The sequence below is a fragment of the Octodon degus genome, unplaced genomic scaffold (assembly GCF_000260255.1).
Source record: "Octodon degus isolate 3935 unplaced genomic scaffold, OctDeg1.0 scaffold00022, whole genome shotgun sequence".
NCBI classification, from domain to species: domain Eukaryota; kingdom Metazoa; phylum Chordata; class Mammalia; order Rodentia; family Octodontidae; genus Octodon; species Octodon degus.
The window spans coordinates 472,711-491,195 of NW_004524598.1; the positions used below are offsets into that span (position 1 = coordinate 472,711).

Genomic DNA, 18,485 nt, shown 5'->3' on the forward strand with positions numbered 1-18,485 from the left:
CATGCTGTGTACAATGCATCCTATAAAACTAGAATTTTTAAATTATATTTTTATTAACAAATGGAAAATTAAAGAATAACAGAAAAATTGACTGTGAGAAAATTAGGTGAATATTATGAGGAACAAAAAATATCTCCAGACTACAGTGAGAAAATTAGGTGAGATTATGAGGAACAAAAAATATCTCCAGACTATCACCTTATATGTAGTTCTAGACCACTGTAAAATGAATAACATTTTAATAAGTATCACAGTGAAAGCCAGGTAAGTGTTTAGTAATGACCTGAAACAGGCAGAGTAACAAGGATTTGAAGTATTTTAAGTTTAAAAAATATGTACAGTTATACAGACTATGGAGGCCTTAACATCCCCCTAGCTTTAGTCTGCTGTGTGCCACAAAGTCGTAACCTCCCTTTTTGTAGACTAATTACTTCACAAAAGTACAATTATAATTTTTTTCTCTACCTCTTTGACAAGTAAGTAATGAAAGTCATTTTTTAAAAAACACTACTTTTACCATCAAGAACATCTTCAAGGGTTTAGGAGCCATCCCTCTGAGAAGCCAGTCATCAAGAAGACGGTGCCTATCTCCTGCTTACTGTGGGAGAATACAGTCTAATTCTGATTGGCACAAGTTAACAAACATACATGGCCTAGTCACAGAGACAAGAGTTACAAACTCAGGAATAACTGAATGTGCTCAATATACCCATTAGTTGACCTTCCCCATAAGTCCTCTATTACTTTCCTACTTGTCAATACCATTGGTTAGAAACAACTTAAAAACCTCTTGTTTCAAAGGAGTTGATTCCAAATTTCTGAGCTCTCTCCTGATGAAAGTCTTGAATAAAATCTTCCTTGTCTGTTTAACTTTTCCAGTGCAACTTTTGTTTTGACAGTTCAGATGTTCAAATATTTTTCTGCCTTCAACTCCATGACTAAGCATCAAGTCAGCCAAGGACCAGAGGATCAGTGCCTGATTCTCAGCTGAGCAGAAATAAAATACTAATGGATACACAAACAGGCAGAAACCTATCAGGCAATCAATCATTCCTCTCCCTAAACCCAATGATGAAGTTGTATCTTTAACCGACCATGGCTGTGATTAACAGGAGGGCTATTTTTTTTTTTTTTTAATTTTGAGGGTTTCCAACCACTTTTAAGATCAACAAAAGCTTTCTACAGAGAATACCCACAAAAAAAATGAAAAACTGAGATTTCCAGTCTCAAAAAAAAGTTGTGTCTAGGTTTTTTATTGAATGCTTCATTTTTAAAACAAAGCACAAGAAAACTGAGAATTAAATGCCTCAAGTGAAAATATATCAAAATAAAGATGTTTCCTTTTACCCCCAATCTCTTCTTTATCTGATTAAAAATGAAGAATTCAATAATTCTTTCTTAGCATAAACATACAAATAGTCAAACTTTTTGAGCCCACATAAGCGTTCAAGGTTAAGATGGTTGCTAGTGCTTTTGATCGGGAGCATTACCACCAGATTAATGTCCAGCTCACTTATAATCAATTTTCTAACTGAGAGGACAGAGCATAAAACTTCTACCTTTTAAAACTTCAAAAGTAATCCCAGCTCTTGGAAGGCAGTAAACAGGTGGATCACTATGAGTCCGATCTAGTAGTGACACCCTAAGCACCCTGTACACCATTCCCCAAAACACACACACACAAAAAAAAACCTTCAGAAGTGTCTCTACTTGTTTTAAAAACACGGAACAATGGGGCCGGGAAGATAGCTCAGTAGAATAAACGCAAGGGCCTGAGTTCAATCCCCAGTTCCACACAAAAAAGGAACATAATGAATACCAGCTGTGACAAGCTACCTACTTTGTGGCACTTTTTGAAAGTATCCTACTGTATGTATCAGGCCCACCTTATTTTAAATTAAATATATAACCTCTGGATTCAAATGGAGTGATTATATTTCCCCTTCCAAACAGCACACAAGTTTATCACTGTGTTCTTCAGAATTACTCTTTACTACCACGGATGAACCTGTAATATATTGTTCATCTGTGCTCAGTAATTAGATTCTTTATCCTTACATACAAATTTTCACCCACATGACAATGTTTAGAAATGAGATATTAGATTACAAGTTGAGAGCAAAAATTAAAAGTCCTAGTTAGTTATTTTGTTCATTACCTCGAGAATGGGAGACCACAGGGGGTGCCTAACAAACAGTGCTCTAACTTCTGCCATGTCAGGATTGCAAAGGAAAATCTTGGAAATGAGCTGTACTGCTTTCTCCTTTGAAATAATTTACAAATCAACATATAAATTAAAATGTCCTCAGTACAAAAAAAATAACTTTTTCAAGAAGGATCCAAGTTTTCAGCCTGTGTTTCCTTTCCAGTTACTCTTTGCAGAGCTTTGTCATTCCCTTCACATAACACTCTTCACTTTTAGATTAATCTGCTGAAATGAGATGCTAAGGATTTGCATACAGATTTGACTATACAAAAATAGATATGGAATTAATAACAGTCTCTATATGTTTTAATTTCTCCTACACTGGAGTACCCTTGCCTGCAGCGGTATTCCTGGCTTTGAAAGTCATCAAGCTGATTTGCCTGCTCTGGGTTACGATGCCACATGCTGCTATACTGTCCCCTGCAATCAAAGCACTTGCAAAGATAGATTCCATGCTTTCCTCTATCGAGTATATTTTATAGATTGGCAGTTTTGATCTCCCTCCCCCACCCCAGGGGGGATAATCTGCATCTTAACAGCTTTCTATAGATATATCTGTCATTAAATATGCCATCTCATATCAGCATCCATTTTTAAACCAAGTTTTCTCTTAACTTTGAAGTGCTACAAAGTTAAGACTTTTCAGCCAAAATTGAAAATGAGCAGTCTTGTCTTATACTTTTGAACTGTTACTTAGAGATAGAATGCAGGTTCCCCCAAAGTCAAATAAGTCTTTAAAAACTGCCAGAAGGAATGAAAAGTTAGCACTATTTTACTAGTGCTGAGAAGCGATTTCTATCATCAAGACAAGAGTGAAGCATTTTTCTTAAGCTTGTACGGCTCCCTACAAAATGCTGTGGCAAGTGGATGAATCTACATCAGGGAGAGGCCAAAGAGTAACTACCCAATAGCAATCTTTGTCACTGTAAAGCACAGTTTGGAAATCAAGGTCACCAATTCTCAAAACTCATTGTTTTAAAAACACTCAGTGTCTATAAAAAGAGGAGGGGTAGGAACACTGCACTCATCCTTTGGTCAGAATGGGTCAAGTTTGGTGGTTCTGTTGATGTGTTTTGCAAAGACAAGCTCTCCAATGGTAGAAGCTCATAGTTCCCAATGTAGTACTAATAGTGCACAACTAAGAGAGAAGGATACAACAATGTGATCAATCATTTCCATGCTCTTAGGCTCAGGGACTCTCCAAACTAGAATTTTAGCAGCCAATTCAGGATTGAGAAAAACCCTCTTAAATTCTTCACAACTCTCTTAGAGGCTCTCTTGGAGGCTTGCACAGCTTTCTGATGGTCTAGAGGAAGAGTTTCAGGACAGGCTGTGGCATTAGCATGAGCCCTTTATCACTGTGTCCCTCAGGGAGCCGTTTACCATAGCCAATGTCAAGTTCCTCATATGCTAAATGGAGATGACTTTATCTCTGCATAAGTTTTAGGTGAAGCAGTGCATAGCACACAGGCAATCCATAAAGGGAACTGTACTACAATACTGCAGCCATTTTATCAGGTTTTTTTTTTTAACCATTTCCATAAAATGTACAAATAACTATATATGGAATTTTGAATAAATTTCACAGTCAGAAATTGATTTCTTATAGTTCTTTTTTTATAATAATGAGAAACACTAGGCAGTTTGAGTATTTTCCTTCTTAAATAGCTGACATTTTTTCTCTATAAACTCGCTCAATTCTTCAAAAGCTAAAACTTTATACTATTGTTCTTCAAGAATAACCTAGCATTCAGTTCACATTCATCATTTCTGTGGAACTAAACTTAACTATTACACCTAAATGTGACACCATAGAAATACTTAAAGGCAGAAATAAACTTTTAGTTTCTTTTTTTTTTTAGTGTGACTTTTTTCCCCCATAATTTTATTGAGAAATAAATAGCAATGAGACAGTTTCAAACCAAATCGGTAGGACAGTTTCAATAACTAACACATTGCATACATTCTTCCGAGTGGTTAATTGCGGTACAAGATGTAGACTTGAGATCTTATTTACAAACACCATTAGAACAAATCCCTCTATTCATTAAGAGAATGTAACTATATCTATCCTAACCACTTTGAATACAAAGATACAAAATGGACATTCATTTGTATCCCCCTTTTTTATTAAGTTCCATCATTTAATATTATAGGTGTGTAAACTCAGCAAAATATTCTAAAAGAGTTCAGTAGTCCATAATAGTATTGGGTCTTCTGCTTCACTGGCAATGTCAGAAATTGTTGACCTGAGTTCCCTACAGCTCAACATTTAGTATCTATTTTTCATTTATTTATTTATTTATTTATTTATTTATTTATTTATGGCGGAACCGGGGATTGAATTCAGTCCTTTATGCTTGCCAGGGAAGCACTTATTCCACTGAGCCATCTCCCCAGCCCCTAGTATCTATTTTTAAATGAAGTTAAGCTGTCCATATCTCAGGGTGTTTATAATGCTCTATAAACAATTAAATCTGAGAATCTTTGTACTAAATTAGCATCTTGAAGCATATTTAATCCATGCATTAAATTAAAACTAGTATTCATATTATTTCTGTCATACTTGAGGGACTCGCAAATAGATGAGTAATTAATATATTCAACCTGCAAAGAATGTCTCAAATTTACAAAATATCTATAAAGGATTGCTGTACTTGAGAAATGTAAAATTGTGTTTGCATCATCTACAACTGACAACACAGAAATAGGTAAAGTATGTGCCCTGTGTTGTTTTAAATAAGTGGTAAAGTTAGCAGAATGTTACAAGTCAACTAGGGATAGCTGCACTTCAGAATGTCAACATTTTACTCCAACTTCCTTTCCTCACTGTGTGGAATGCCTCTGCTACAAATGTCCTGCCTCTGAAGAGCTGTGAACATTCCTAGCAAGGTGAAACTCAAGTTCACCCTGGCGAATCTCCAGTGGCTTTGCTAACCTTTTAGGGAATCTTCTCCTCCTTCTGCCACCAGCCAGACTCTTCAACCATTCCCCAACTGCGTGACACAGCTTTAGCTATCATCTCTTGGGAATAAAAGATATATATATATATTTCACATATTCTTAGGTCAAACAATCTAGCTTAATCTGTTAATTCTACTTCCTTTTGCCAGGCCCATCTACATAGACACAGATAGATCATCTAAAGAAAAAAATTCCATAAATTCTGGTATCAATGCTTTGGACTTTTTAAAAAATAATTTAAATTACCAGTTTTAACAGCCTTTAGTAACTATACTATATCATTAATTCCAAATAATTTTTAATAGCTTGAGTATTTTCCATTTGTTATTATTATTAAACACATTATTTTAACTTTGGCATGACTGAAAGTATTGCAGTGTAGATAAAACAAGAGTTCAATAGCCACTCATTGCATTATTTTAAAATAATCTATTGTATCCTAGCTTCATGAATTATAGTGGTAAAATCTGAAAAAAAATTTTTTAATCCAAGCTAATTTATTTACTTATTTATTTATTACCAGGAATTCATCTCAGGACCTTGTGCTTGCCAGGCAGGTACCATTCCACTGAACTCTACCCCTGGCCCAAACCAACATATTTTAGAATAATTCCACATTATCAGTAAGTTTACACTTGCCAGACAAGTGATTATGCTACTGGCCTATATCCCCAGCTCTTTTTACATTTTAACATTATATTAGAGTCTAGCAAACTGGGTTTTCTTAGAAGCCAAAGTATAAGACCATGAAAAAAATCTGTCTTAATTTCTGTGCCCTAAGAAAAATGAAAGTAAAGCAATTACAATCAGATGATTGTTGATTCTAAACTCATCTCCAGATATTCTGTGAATTGTTTAATTTCAACTATATCTCATTTGGAAGTTCTTAAGCATATTTTCCTCAGACTTTGGCTGTAGTAATAAACACCTGCTACCTATATGGGATTTACAGATAAAAGCACAATTTGGAAACCGATAGACACAGATTTCACATTTTAACAGAAAGGTGAGCCATGTGATCTACAGAGTTGCTTAACTTCTTTAGGCTTAATTTCCTACATAGTAATGTGAGGAAAGAAAATACTACATTTGGGGACACGAGAAAGTCAGTGTAGGATGAAAACTGCTAATTATTTTTGGAAAATTTAGGTGATGTGCTTCCTGTCAACCTGTTGGCATTTTTAAAAGCACTGTAGAACAGGTCACTTCTGTTTAGCTTCCATTCAGGTTCTACAGTGTGGTTTTCTTTTCATCTCTTTCGAATGGGGATGGACAATGAGGTTTGGGTTAAAAGGAAGAGGAAAACTACGAGGGGCAGCAGACTGCTAGACTCTATAAACAACAATTCAGTTATTCATGGACGTCCCAAATCACTAGAAACCTTCAGGTAGACATGTCAGGTCATGAAGCTGCAAGCATCTACAGACCTTTCTCATGTGATAGCTCCCTACTGAGGCAACAAGCAATGCATTCCCCAACACAAGTTGTTCTCCTGAAAGTAAACCTTCAGGCCCTGGGTCTTACCTAGCAGGAACCTCGCTTAACAAACTCCTTCCAGGGGCCAGGGACATAGCTTGGTAGAATAAGCTCTTGCATGGCAAGCGCAAGGGCCTGAGTTCAACCCCTGGTTCAAAAATGAACAAAAAAAAAGACTCCTTCCAATAGGCTCCTCTGGGCTATCACCTAATAGTCTTCAATTCTGACTCCAAGCATCTGCCTCTTCTAATTCTCTGCTTTGCATCACCAAAAAACAACTGAAATTTTCAAATTGGACCATAATTTTTTGGCTTCCAATCTTAATATGATCTTGAAAACTTAATTTAAAAAAAATCTGTTGTGTTTTCAGAGTTGTTTTCCAAGGTCATGTTCCACCTAATCTTAGCACTCAACAATCGCAAAAGATCACTCTGTCTCTTGCTTGAATCTGTCAGCAAGGAACCTTCACAGGGATGGTATCCATCATCTCCCCTCTGAGCTTAGAGCTGGAGGGGTCTCTTTCCTCTGTATGAGATCCATCCTTCTACCAACTTCCTGCTGAGGACTCTAATTCTGTTTTCAGTATCGTACCCCAGGATCTATCACTTCTTAGGTCTTTCCAGCATTTACACCCCTCTTCCCTCCATCTTCAGTTTTAATCTCTTCTTTCTTCATCTGTAAATGTGCTTAGTCCACCTGTATCCTTTAAACAAAGCCTCATTTGAACTTGTATTTATTTTTAAAATTATGCCCTCCTTTTTCAGCTACATTTCTCTTTCCTTTTTTTTTTTTTTTTTTTTTTTTTTTTTTTCCTACAGGGTGTTCAGGGTCTCACTACTAGATCGAACTCATAGTGATTCTTCTTTTTAGGGGATTGAACTCAGGCCCTTGCACTTGCCAGGGAAGCACTTATTCCAATAAGCCATCTCCCCAGCCCCTCTCTCCTTTTAATCTTCAATTCTCCTTTTTTTCCCCCCTCCTAAGGACAACTTATTATTTTTAATAATAATAAAAAACTGTGGTTCTCTTACAGACTAAAAATATGTGTATATCTAGAAATAACCCATTCTATTCCAATAGGTAAGAGTCCACAATGAACAAGACAATATCGGAGAGCTTCTTGATAAATCCAGGGATGAAGGTAAATGATACACTGTCCATGATACTAGGTCAAGACAGCTTATCCCAATTTCCTGCCAGCACAGCTTCTATTTGTGCTTTCTACTCTCTTGCTATTCCACTGATGCCTTAAACTACACTGTTCTAGTTTCTACTTTCTTCCACTCCCCCGAAATTGCTTTCACTGAAATTCTCCTGATTGAAAACCATGAACATATTTTGGACCCTAATGCTGTGTGATATTAAAGAGTCTCACACACTGCACTTTTTGTTCTGGTCTTGGTCTGTACAAACTTTTCCTCTGACGTCCCTCAATTTCTGATTTCTTCTTGAGTGCCCTACAAAACACCTTCTTTGCTAGCGACTCCCAAACTTCTGCCCCTGGCATGTTTTCAGACCATTTCATGCTTGTGTGTCTCTGCCAGTTAACTGGTCCAGTCTTTTCAGTAACTGTCATGCCCTTGGGCAAATCCAGAAGTGGACAAGCCCAGTGATCCACTTGGTGCTGGTATCCTTGTTCCTCAATATCCACTTGGAAGGGAAGTTGGTGTCAGGACCTGTGCATGCATGTACATGTGCATACACATACTGTGGGCAAGAAAAGTTCAGCTGCTCAAGATGCTTATCTAAAATTGTGTAGTATTTGCATATAACCTGTGCACATCATCTCATACACTAAAATGCAATCACTGTGTAAACAGTTATTTAACTGTTGTTTAGGGAATAATGCACTGCTGCCACCTGTTAACTCAGATTTGCTCTGGGAAACAAAACACAGGTCCTCTCTGGGTGTCTCAGGAAGGGATCTGATGAAAGTGAAGATAGACCCAGTGAAGTAGAGTGGGTGAGGGAAGAGCTGTGGTGCAGAGGGCACTAGACTTGGTGAGCCTTCCTGGCACTGCCCCCTCCCCCAGGAAGTCTAGAACGGGCCGCAGTACAATTCAACTGTGTGTACCCATGGATTCCATGCCCATGGATTCAACCAACCACAGTTATACAATATTTGGGAGCAATTTTTCATCAGCACTAAACATCTATACTTTATCATTATTCCCTAAACAACAGTTAAATAACTGTTTACACAGTGATTACATTTTAGTGTATGAGATGATGTGCACAGGTTATATGCAAATACTACACAATTTTAGATAAGCATCTTGAGCAGCTGAACTTTTCTTGCCCACAGTATGTGTATGTACATGTTCATGCACATGTCCTGACACCAACTTCCCTTCCAAGTGGATATTGAGGAACAAGGATACCAGCACCAAGTGGATCACTGGGCTTGTCCACTTCTGGATTTGCCCAAGGGCATGACAGTTACTGAAAAGACTGGACCATGAAGTTCAAGTGGAAGGACAGGTAGGAGTTAATACATACACATAAAGTAGCCAATAACTTGAGACAAATTGGGCTATCCTACCTATTTCGTCCCCTGTAATAATTACACCCTGCATCATGCTGCTTCAAGACCTTCCATAGAGGTCTTCTCTCATGCCATAGCAATCTTTAAACTACTTGGCGGCAGCAGCATTAGCTTGAAACAGGACATAGTAAGGCTAGGAGCTTTGTTCAGCATCTTGGGATTAGTCGGAAGTGAAGCATTTTCACAGATGTGTGCAATGATACTCCATTGTCTTTGCACACCACAGCTCAACCTCCACAAAATCTGCTGTTCCCAATCTTTTTCATTTAAAATTAAGATGCTAGAAGAATAATGTTTGCATACAAAAAAGTAAAAATGTAATATTCGGAACATGTTAATGAAATTTTACATTGTTCTAACTTTAATAGAAACTAGAAAATCCAACCTCCCTTTAGTAAATTCAAATAAATTAAAGTTATCTTTAAAAAAGTGCAAGCTTTATATAAATTTAATCACGGCTTCTAGGAGGTGAAAGAAGCTCTAACAAATGTTCTTCCATGAGTGAAATATCTGAGAAACTTTGATTGTAAGCTCCTGGAGGGTAGGAAATGTTTGCAAAATTAATCTTGTATCTGTGGTTCAACATTATATAAAGACATTACTCACCACAACATCAGGAAAGCATTAAATATATTGTTTTTTAGTAAATGCAACAGCATATCTTACTTTTATTGTTTTAAAGTGCTAATTTTGTAGCTAGCTCCTCATTATCTTCTTGCCACTTGATAAAAATAAAAACTTGTACTTCAAGATGAGCTCAGGATTAAATTTTCCTCACCAAAAAAAGGATCTTTTTAGTAGTTCAGAAACTATACCTTACAACAAAGACTCTGTATTTTAAAACACAGCTGCAGGATATTTAATGCTTATTTTACTCCAGTACTGTGAATTTCAAATTGAAATGGGATGGAGCATTTGTGAATTGGGTCACAATGTCAAATGCTACAAGAGCCTGGAAAATTTGACCATCTCTAACATCTTAAATTAAATGCTAATGTGTATAGTCATACAGCCTGATTTTTCTGAATTTGTCTCTGCTTGTCACACTTTAAAAACTATGGAAAGTTTTCAAGATGCCTTGACCCCAAAATGAACAGGAAAAGGGAAAGGGGCAAGGATAGGAGTGAGCATGCGGGAAATATTGAGTCTCTAAAGCAGCATTCATTGTGTGTTCCTTGGAACAGAACTAAGGCTCTAAACTCCACATTTTATAATCTATATTACCACCACCTCAGGCAATGCTTGCAAACTACCAGAAGAATGCAATGATTCAATCCCTCACCAATTAAATTGGAACTACTTGAGTATTTGGTCAACAATAAGAGCAATTTCAAATGCATTCATCTGCTCCAATAAATCAGGTGAACATTTCTAAATCAGAAATAGGGAGGGTAATCTATACCTGCCTTTTAAAAGGGGCATATGAACAAATCTGGTCACCCTCGTATTCATGTTTAGATTCACAATTGATTTATTATAAGCTGGGCCTGAGGAAAGAGGACAATGACTGAAGGTATTAGAAATGTCACTGGTGATTTCCTCTTCTTTCAATTACAGGTATTGTACTATACACAGGAAAGTGAATTTCTCATCTCAAGTACACAGTAGGGAGAAACAAACCTGAGAAAATTGATATTGTTTTCATTAAGTATGGTTAACACAGGCTGCATACATTAGCGCAAAAGAAGAACAAAGAAAATGTATTTCCATTCACAGTAGGAGACAAAGTGAGATAGCAAAAGATATATAATATACTGATAGATTTAATAAAAGGGACAAAGAAATGTATAGGCCCATATTGAAAGGATAGTCAACTTGATTACAGGATGATCGATCTAGCCAGTCTAAATTGAGCTGTGCTTATGTAAGCCTCTCTAGAAAGGTGTCAACTTATCAAACCTTTAAGACTATGTAAGGGAAACTCTGGCATTTTTTATGGCCCAAACAAGAAATATTTGTTATAATAGTAATGAGAAGCTCATACAAAATTTAAGAAGTACAATGCCAAAATTAGGAATACAGTACAATGAGAATATATAAAATCAAGTCAATGGAAGGAATGTAAATTGAAAGAAAACATAAATTGCATGACTTCATTAGTCCATCCTACTTCTAATATTGTTCAAAACAGAACAAACCTAGTTCATCTATTACCAAATGCTTATCTGTAGCCAGTCTGAAGTTTCTTCAGCCAAATCAACAAGATATAGTCTTGGCTGTTGTTTTCTTAACTGTTGAAATGTATATTTTAAAAACAAGGAAGATGTCATAAGATAAATACGGTTTTTATTTAAATGTATCTACATACACTAACATACACACTTATTTTTAATGCTCACTTGACATATGGGACCAGTAATTATTGGACTATCACTTACTTTCCTATTTTTTTTTTCTTTTCTTAAATGTATTTGGTACAGGGTCTCACTACACAGCTCAAATTCATGGTGATCCTCCTGTTTTCCATTTCCCCAAAGCTGGGATCACAGGCATGCACCCCCACACTCAGTTGGGCTCAGTGTACCCAGAGGTGGGTCCACCTGGCAAGTGGTGCTGCTGGGGATTAAACCCCAGTCCCTGCACTTGCCTAAGCAGGCGCTTATCCCACTGAGCTATCTTGCTGGCCCTATTGCTCCTATTCTAACTTTATTAATTTATTGAGCACTTAAGCCCAGGTTACAATGAAGATTAGTGAATTATCAATAATTGCGGCATCACCGGGAAAAGCCAAGCCTGCCACTCTCTCTCTAGTTAATGAGGACAACAGGAAAAGAAAATGAACAGAGTGAAAACAAATTTTAAGCAAGGCAGAAGTTTTTCAAAACAGGTGAAAAAAAAAATAAAACTGGAGATGATTGCTCAGAAACATCTACACCCTAAAACTGATTATATCTTTCAAACATCAGAGCTACCAACAATATTTAAGTTATTTATCTTCCTATTCCTCCTTGTCCTTGATAACCCAAAAACCCACCTGCCATCTGAGTTACAATAAGGGAATTTACCCTTCGTGCATGAGAAGACTCAGCTTTATTCCCTGATAGCCAAACCTTCCAAAGGACAGCACTTCACATATTTATCCACAATAAGACCAAAAGCACAGGTGGACTTTGTGATGTTGATAGCAGATGCCTGACAGACTCCTGTGAGGTAAGCAGGAAAGGTTTGGAACAAGGTGAACAGTGAATGTTAAAGGCTGAAGCTGGATGATAGGTGTGTGGAGTTCAGTGTACTCATCTCTACTTTTTCTATAAATAAAAGGTTAGAAACAACAGAAAAATAAACTTAAGTAGAGCTCCAACTGTATCTCAAAATAGGAAAAAAAAAAAGGGAAAGTAGATAGGAATGAGATTAGGGTGGTATGAGTAATGCCATTTATAGATAATGCAAATGCTGTTTTAGTAACTTAAATTCCTTCCTTCCATGCACAGCACAGCTAATGCCTGGATGTATACCCATTTTTATACCCAGCAAAATGGATTTATGGAACTCTTCTTTCTCCTGCATTATCTTTGAAGAAATCTCTCCTAGCCAGGGATCCAAGAGTAAAAGAAAAAGAAAATGACCCTGAAAAACCACAAAGCATGCCATATAACTAGAAAATCATCAAAAGCTAATAGTGTAAATAGAAGAAAAACAGCTGTGATGAACCTTTCATTTACATCTTGAATTTTTATATTACTAGTCACTCAGAAAATCAGAGATCAAATACTTTCAGTGATATTGTTCTCTATGGAGCAGATACTTAAAAAATGATTATGGGCTAAAAATACCATTGTTGGCTCAACTGTTCAATTGTACGTGGCTACACTACCAAAGCTTGACTTTTAAATTTATGTCACAGTGAATGAATTTTTTGATAAATCCAACATATGAGGTACATTCTACCTGATATCCAAAGAAGACCATCAGCCACATATCCAGCATGACACGAAAGGGATCGGTCAAAGGACTGCACAAAGGTCCATTTGTTCTTCTTGGGGCAGTATCGCTCAACTGTGGGCAGCACTTGCCGCAGTTCATTTCTGCCCCCAACTGCATAGAGGTATTCATCCATGGCACCCAATACGAAATGCTCCCGGCAGTTTTTCATGGGTGCTATCTCAGCCCAGGAGTTACTGCGGGGGTCATAGCGACAAGCAGTCCTCACAGCACACGTTCTGCCACTAGCATGTTCCACTTCCCCTCCTGCCACAAACAGGAAGTCCCCCATGACTGCCACACAGTGATGGCTCCTTCCCACCGGCATGGGGGCCAGCTCACTCCAGTTGGCAATGGCAGCGATGAGAGCATTCTCCTGGTCGACAGGATTAAAATAGCGAAGTTCCTTGACTTTACAGACTTCACGCTTTTTCCCACCAATGATATACAGAGTGTCTGACTGAAAGCGTGGTTTGGTCCGGCAGGTCTGCCAGACAGGCTGTGCGTAGATGCTCTGGTGGTATTCCAGGGCCTCGTTGACCAGGGCTGTTGCAGTCTCACTTGCCTGGACCAGCGGGTGTGACAGGGCAACCGTATGAAGAGTATCCACGTCCATGAGGCCAAAGCGGATGTACTGCAGCAGCTCATCCATGTACTGGTAATGGCAATTATGTTCCAACCACCTCACAGCTAGCTGAAACAGAGGGAAGTGGGGTGAGAGGAAAAGCAAGAAAGAAAAAGCACAACCATGCTGGTGTGAGGCCAGTCACCAGGTCTTTCAGGCAATTAATACAATTTTTGCTACAAACCATGTAGTAGTAGAATATTTTGATACTTAAGCAAGGGACTTTTTTTTTCTTTCCATATCAGCAGAGCCACAAAAGAACTCAAGACATTGTTATAGGTGTTAGGAGCAACATGGATGGAGGTTAATGATATTTAGGGTGAACTAAATATCTTTTCAAATAATGAAAATAGTGTTGTGAAACAGCCTGTTTTCTTATGTTTCGTGTACAAAAGGCTTAGTGTACCGCACCAATAGGAGATGTCAACAGCAAGCAGTGCCATCCCAGCTCAAGTAATATATGTCAGCTTGGGAGCCCAGGTGCTGTATCAATATGAGTAAGTAAGAAACTATGTGATCATCTGAGACCACAGGGTGTACTTGAGAGAAAATCAATATGACACTAGTAGAATGATTTAGAAAGAAAAATGACTTTCCCCGCCCCTTTGGTAGGTAGAGCAGTCAGGAAGCAAGCAGAGAAAAGGTAAGATTATAGCTTATCAATTTTACCTTTTTCCTCTCAGTTTTCACCTTGAAGACAGTTGTTTTCTGTGCATATAAGATGCTGACAATTTGGGGAGGGGGGTCATTTTCACAAACAGGATATAGAGGAGTTTATCTTTGTATTATGGAAAAAATAACAGAATATAATACCTTTTATTTTCCCTTCCAGATAGATGTTTTTCAAGAACAAAAGAACTTTTGGCTATAGCCAAAGAGAATTTCCTAAAACTAAAGCAAGTGAAATAAGTTACAGATAACAAAATAAAACATTAATTTTAAAATGCTATCAAAAATACCTTCACTTATGAAACAATGAAGTAATTTAATTAATGCAACTAAACTCTTAAGCCTGGCAAATGTCCCCATGCACTAAGATAAAATAGCATGCCTAGTGTCCCCAGTCAGTATATTTGATAAAAATTATTCTTAGCAATAACTAATTCAACTAGAACTTCTAAAGTGGATCTCAAAGAGTTAGCAGAAAAAAACAATGAGTACAAATATTAAATGATTATTGTGTTTTATTTGCTTTCTAACTCATGGCACAGGAACTTCCCTGTTCAGATATGCCTGGTCTCCAGGAGGAAGGAGCAGGACGTGCAGTATTCTCAGATCGTTACCCCTTGACAAAATGACCTGGGCTTTCTTCTGGTAAGATTCATTAGGTTTTCTGAGGCACTGAAAGATTTCAGAGCTTCTGTATCCATTTAAAGAATGGCTTCAAATGACAAGGTGCATTTTGTGCTTGCTTTTTAGCCTCTAAATGAGGTTTCTTTACTTCTGCTATTCAGTGAAGTGCTTCTCCTAATTAATATAGAGTGCAAAGAAACAAAACAAAAAAGGATGCACCAAGTTACCAGTGTGGCAGGCATTATGGGGGAGAGATGAATACTACTTTAGAAGTTTTATAGGAAATGGCATTTTTAAAATGTAAATAAGGTATCAACCTGATGGGGAAAAAAAATCTATGTATGATAACATGAGCAATAATCAAAATTGTTGCAAAAGAAAAATGTAATTTATCAATCACCACGTACCTACCAGAAGTAGAGAGGGTTTCCACATGTGGCATCCTGTTCTTTTTTTTTTTTTTTTCTGCACTAACTACAGAAATTTCAAGGGAAGTAGTTCCAATTATTTCTCTAGAGAGATAACTTCAACAACTTAATAAGTGAATTTTTATTCTTTGTCCACAGGGATAAGTTCTAGGATAAGATCATGCTGTTCAAGGTCATTTCTTATGTACTAGGTACAATTTCTTGAAACAACCTTTGATATTGCCCAGTTGAGTAATTTAACGTCCTTCTATCCTTATGGCTCTTCCTCTTTCACATGCTATTGTATACTATAGAACACAGCACTGGCGAAACATTAGATGAATAACCATGTCACTAGAGCCTCTTTATACAGCAGAGTTGCCCATTTAATTATTTTTCTCTCTCATCATAAATCAGGTCTTCCTGTGTCATAATCAATCTTCTATCCCATCTCTGAATGCTCTCCAGTTAATCTTTATCATCCCAGCAAATGGTGTCATTAACTGCCAGAGAAGTACACAAGCCTCAGCTACGTTCTGCTCTTAAGGAAACCTCTAACTGGCCATGAAATAGTGACCATTGTGGTCTATTACTGAATAACTTCTGTCTAGCCACCACTTCATGTTACATGTATGATGACGCTTTCCACATTCAATTTCCTACATACTATGTATTACACTTTTTTTGCATTTTTCTCAGATGATTTTTGTCTTATTTCTTTCCAGCATTTCTAATTTCCCACAGAGCTTATATAAAATTTCACACTTTTATAATTTACTAACATTTTCAGACTAAGTCATCCATATTTGGTGGCTTTATCCTTTTTTCACATCAAAGGTGTATGTAACTTGCAACCAAACTATTCTCCCACTGACATCTGACCTCACTGGTATATGAATTATGTGGGGTTTGGGGACAAACTGCAAGCTTGGATCTAGCAACTAAAATTGTGTATTTGGAGTCCACAAGTTCCTAGTTGATGCGAATGTCACTGGCCTTACACATTTGAGTAGGATGATTTTAGATAGATTTTTATTCATTAAACATCATGCTGTCTGAATTTACTTCCAAAAACTACATTAACTAATTCCATCCACTAGGGTTCTGTCTTACTAGAGCTAAACATACTATTGCAAATTTAAGATAATATAAATCTAATGAAGTCCAAGACATGATTAAATTAATATCTAATTAATATATAGGACAGTTCATTAACTTAATAATAGTACTTTTGTGACCCTAGTTCTATAAGGTTTATAAATTAATGGCTAACTTACTTATGTTAGCAGTAACAGTCAAATATATACATAAACACTCTGCACTTCTACAATAATAAATAAATGTAAAGGTATTACTGTGCTCCCTAAAAAGAGTAAAAACATTTACAAAATAGTGCCTGAGAGATAGCTCAGTGGCATAAGCACCTGCCTGGCAAGTGCAAGGTCCATTGATCCCTAGTGCCAAAGGGGAAAAAAAAACATTTACAAAAAATAAAAAAGAAGAACCACTGAAAATATGAATTCTTAGTCAAAGAATGAAAGAAACAGCCAAAAAATTCAAAATAATGGACCACTTCCAAATATTTTATATGGTTTGAACTTAACCAGGGCACTATCCGCTGCTGTGCTGACTCAAAGGAAAGGCTGTAAGAGTCATGGCTCTTGCTCATGGGGCCTTAGATACTGAACGCAGAAGTCTTATTCTTCACTGCAGCCTCACAGAACCAGCAGTTAGCTCTGCAACTTGTTTTGATCATTGTGTTTGAAAAAGACTACTCTGCAAACCAGCAGCAGTACAGTGAGGACACTACAGGGAAGAAGGATACTGTAGGAGAGGGAAATCCTACTCTGTCTTCTCCATTTAGTCATACTGCTGTCCTGCTCCCCTACTGTGATGGGAAGAAACTGACACATACAGCCAGAGTCTCGGCTTCCACCCTTTTGGTAAAGCCAGCAAGAGTGGAAAAGGAAATACTGATGCAGTTTGGGAGGGCACAGCAAGGACACTTAGGAAACCTAGTAATTAGGCAAGATTTTCCTGTACCATTTGAAACATAATAGATTGTCATGTCTAAGAACAGTCAGAGTTCACTCATGTGCCCTGCCTAACTCAATTCATTTGAGCCCAGCAGAGAATTGTTCCTTTTTAGAAAGAGCATTAGCTAGAGTTAATCCAAACTCAACTCATCTGTCTCATCTTCAGTGACAGCACTCAGCCATAGACAGTTCTAAATACTTGTGGCATAAATGGAAACATTGTTTACTACTGATCTTACACTATTTCTTCAATTTCTCTTGAACAAACAATACTAATTCCTTTGTATACTTATTGATTCATCTACTGTAGGCTTCAGTTTACTGTTTTGTCTCATCTTTATGGCTTTCTCATGAGAACTTTATAAGCTCTTTGAAGTCTGGAATGCCACATACAGTGCACCAAATTTAGACATGTAAGCCTTGGTTTCCTCCCTCACAGCACTAGTGCTTGCCACCTCTGTTTGAGATTTTTAACATCCCAGTGTACTCTCTAGTCTTTTAAGCTTTCAAATAAGTAATAAAGCTTTCAAGTCCAGAAAAAAACTTTAGAATTCACTTTGTTCAAGTTTCTCAATTTTACACATGGAGATAAAATCCAGACAAGATAAATGACTTAACCTAAGCCATACAATTCATTAGCAGATAGCTGCAACTAGGAATCCAGTTTTTAAACTAAACAATGTATTTTCTACTACATCACCCACCTTGTCATTGTTTTTCCATCAGTATTTTAAGATAGAACCCAGCCAAATATACTCAGATTCAATATAACTTCAATATATCTTGAATTAGAAAAATAAAGTCTATTTTTAAAATAGGTATACTTTGTTACCAGATAGGATGACAATATTTTTCAATGAATCTTAAGGATTACTTCAGAAAAATATAACAAGACTGGGCGTGGTGGAGCATACCTGTAATCCCAGCTCTTGGGAGGCTGTAAACAGGTGGATTACTATGAGTCTGATCTAATAGTGAGCCCCTGAACACCCTGGAGACCCTTCCCTAAAAT

General features: G+C 37.1%; 1 protein-coding gene across 8 annotated transcripts in view; it reads right to left on the minus strand.

Annotated features, from left to right (window-relative positions):
- The window catches only part of Klhl32 (kelch like family member 32), a 250,314-nt gene that overhangs the window by 12,148 nt on the left and 219,681 nt on the right, over positions 1-18,485 (minus strand). For 5 of the 8 annotated variants that reach the window (XM_004628180.2, XM_023711897.1, XM_023711896.1 and 2 more), the window contains one exon: positions 13,080-13,806. In XM_004628180.2, coding sequence (XP_004628237.1) covers positions 13,080-13,806 — 727 coding nt within the window. Of the gene's footprint in view, positions 1-12,852; positions 13,807-18,485 lie in introns of those variants that run through there. The other 3 variants (XR_002820462.1, XM_023711898.1, XM_023711901.1) reach the window with 2 other exon arrangements.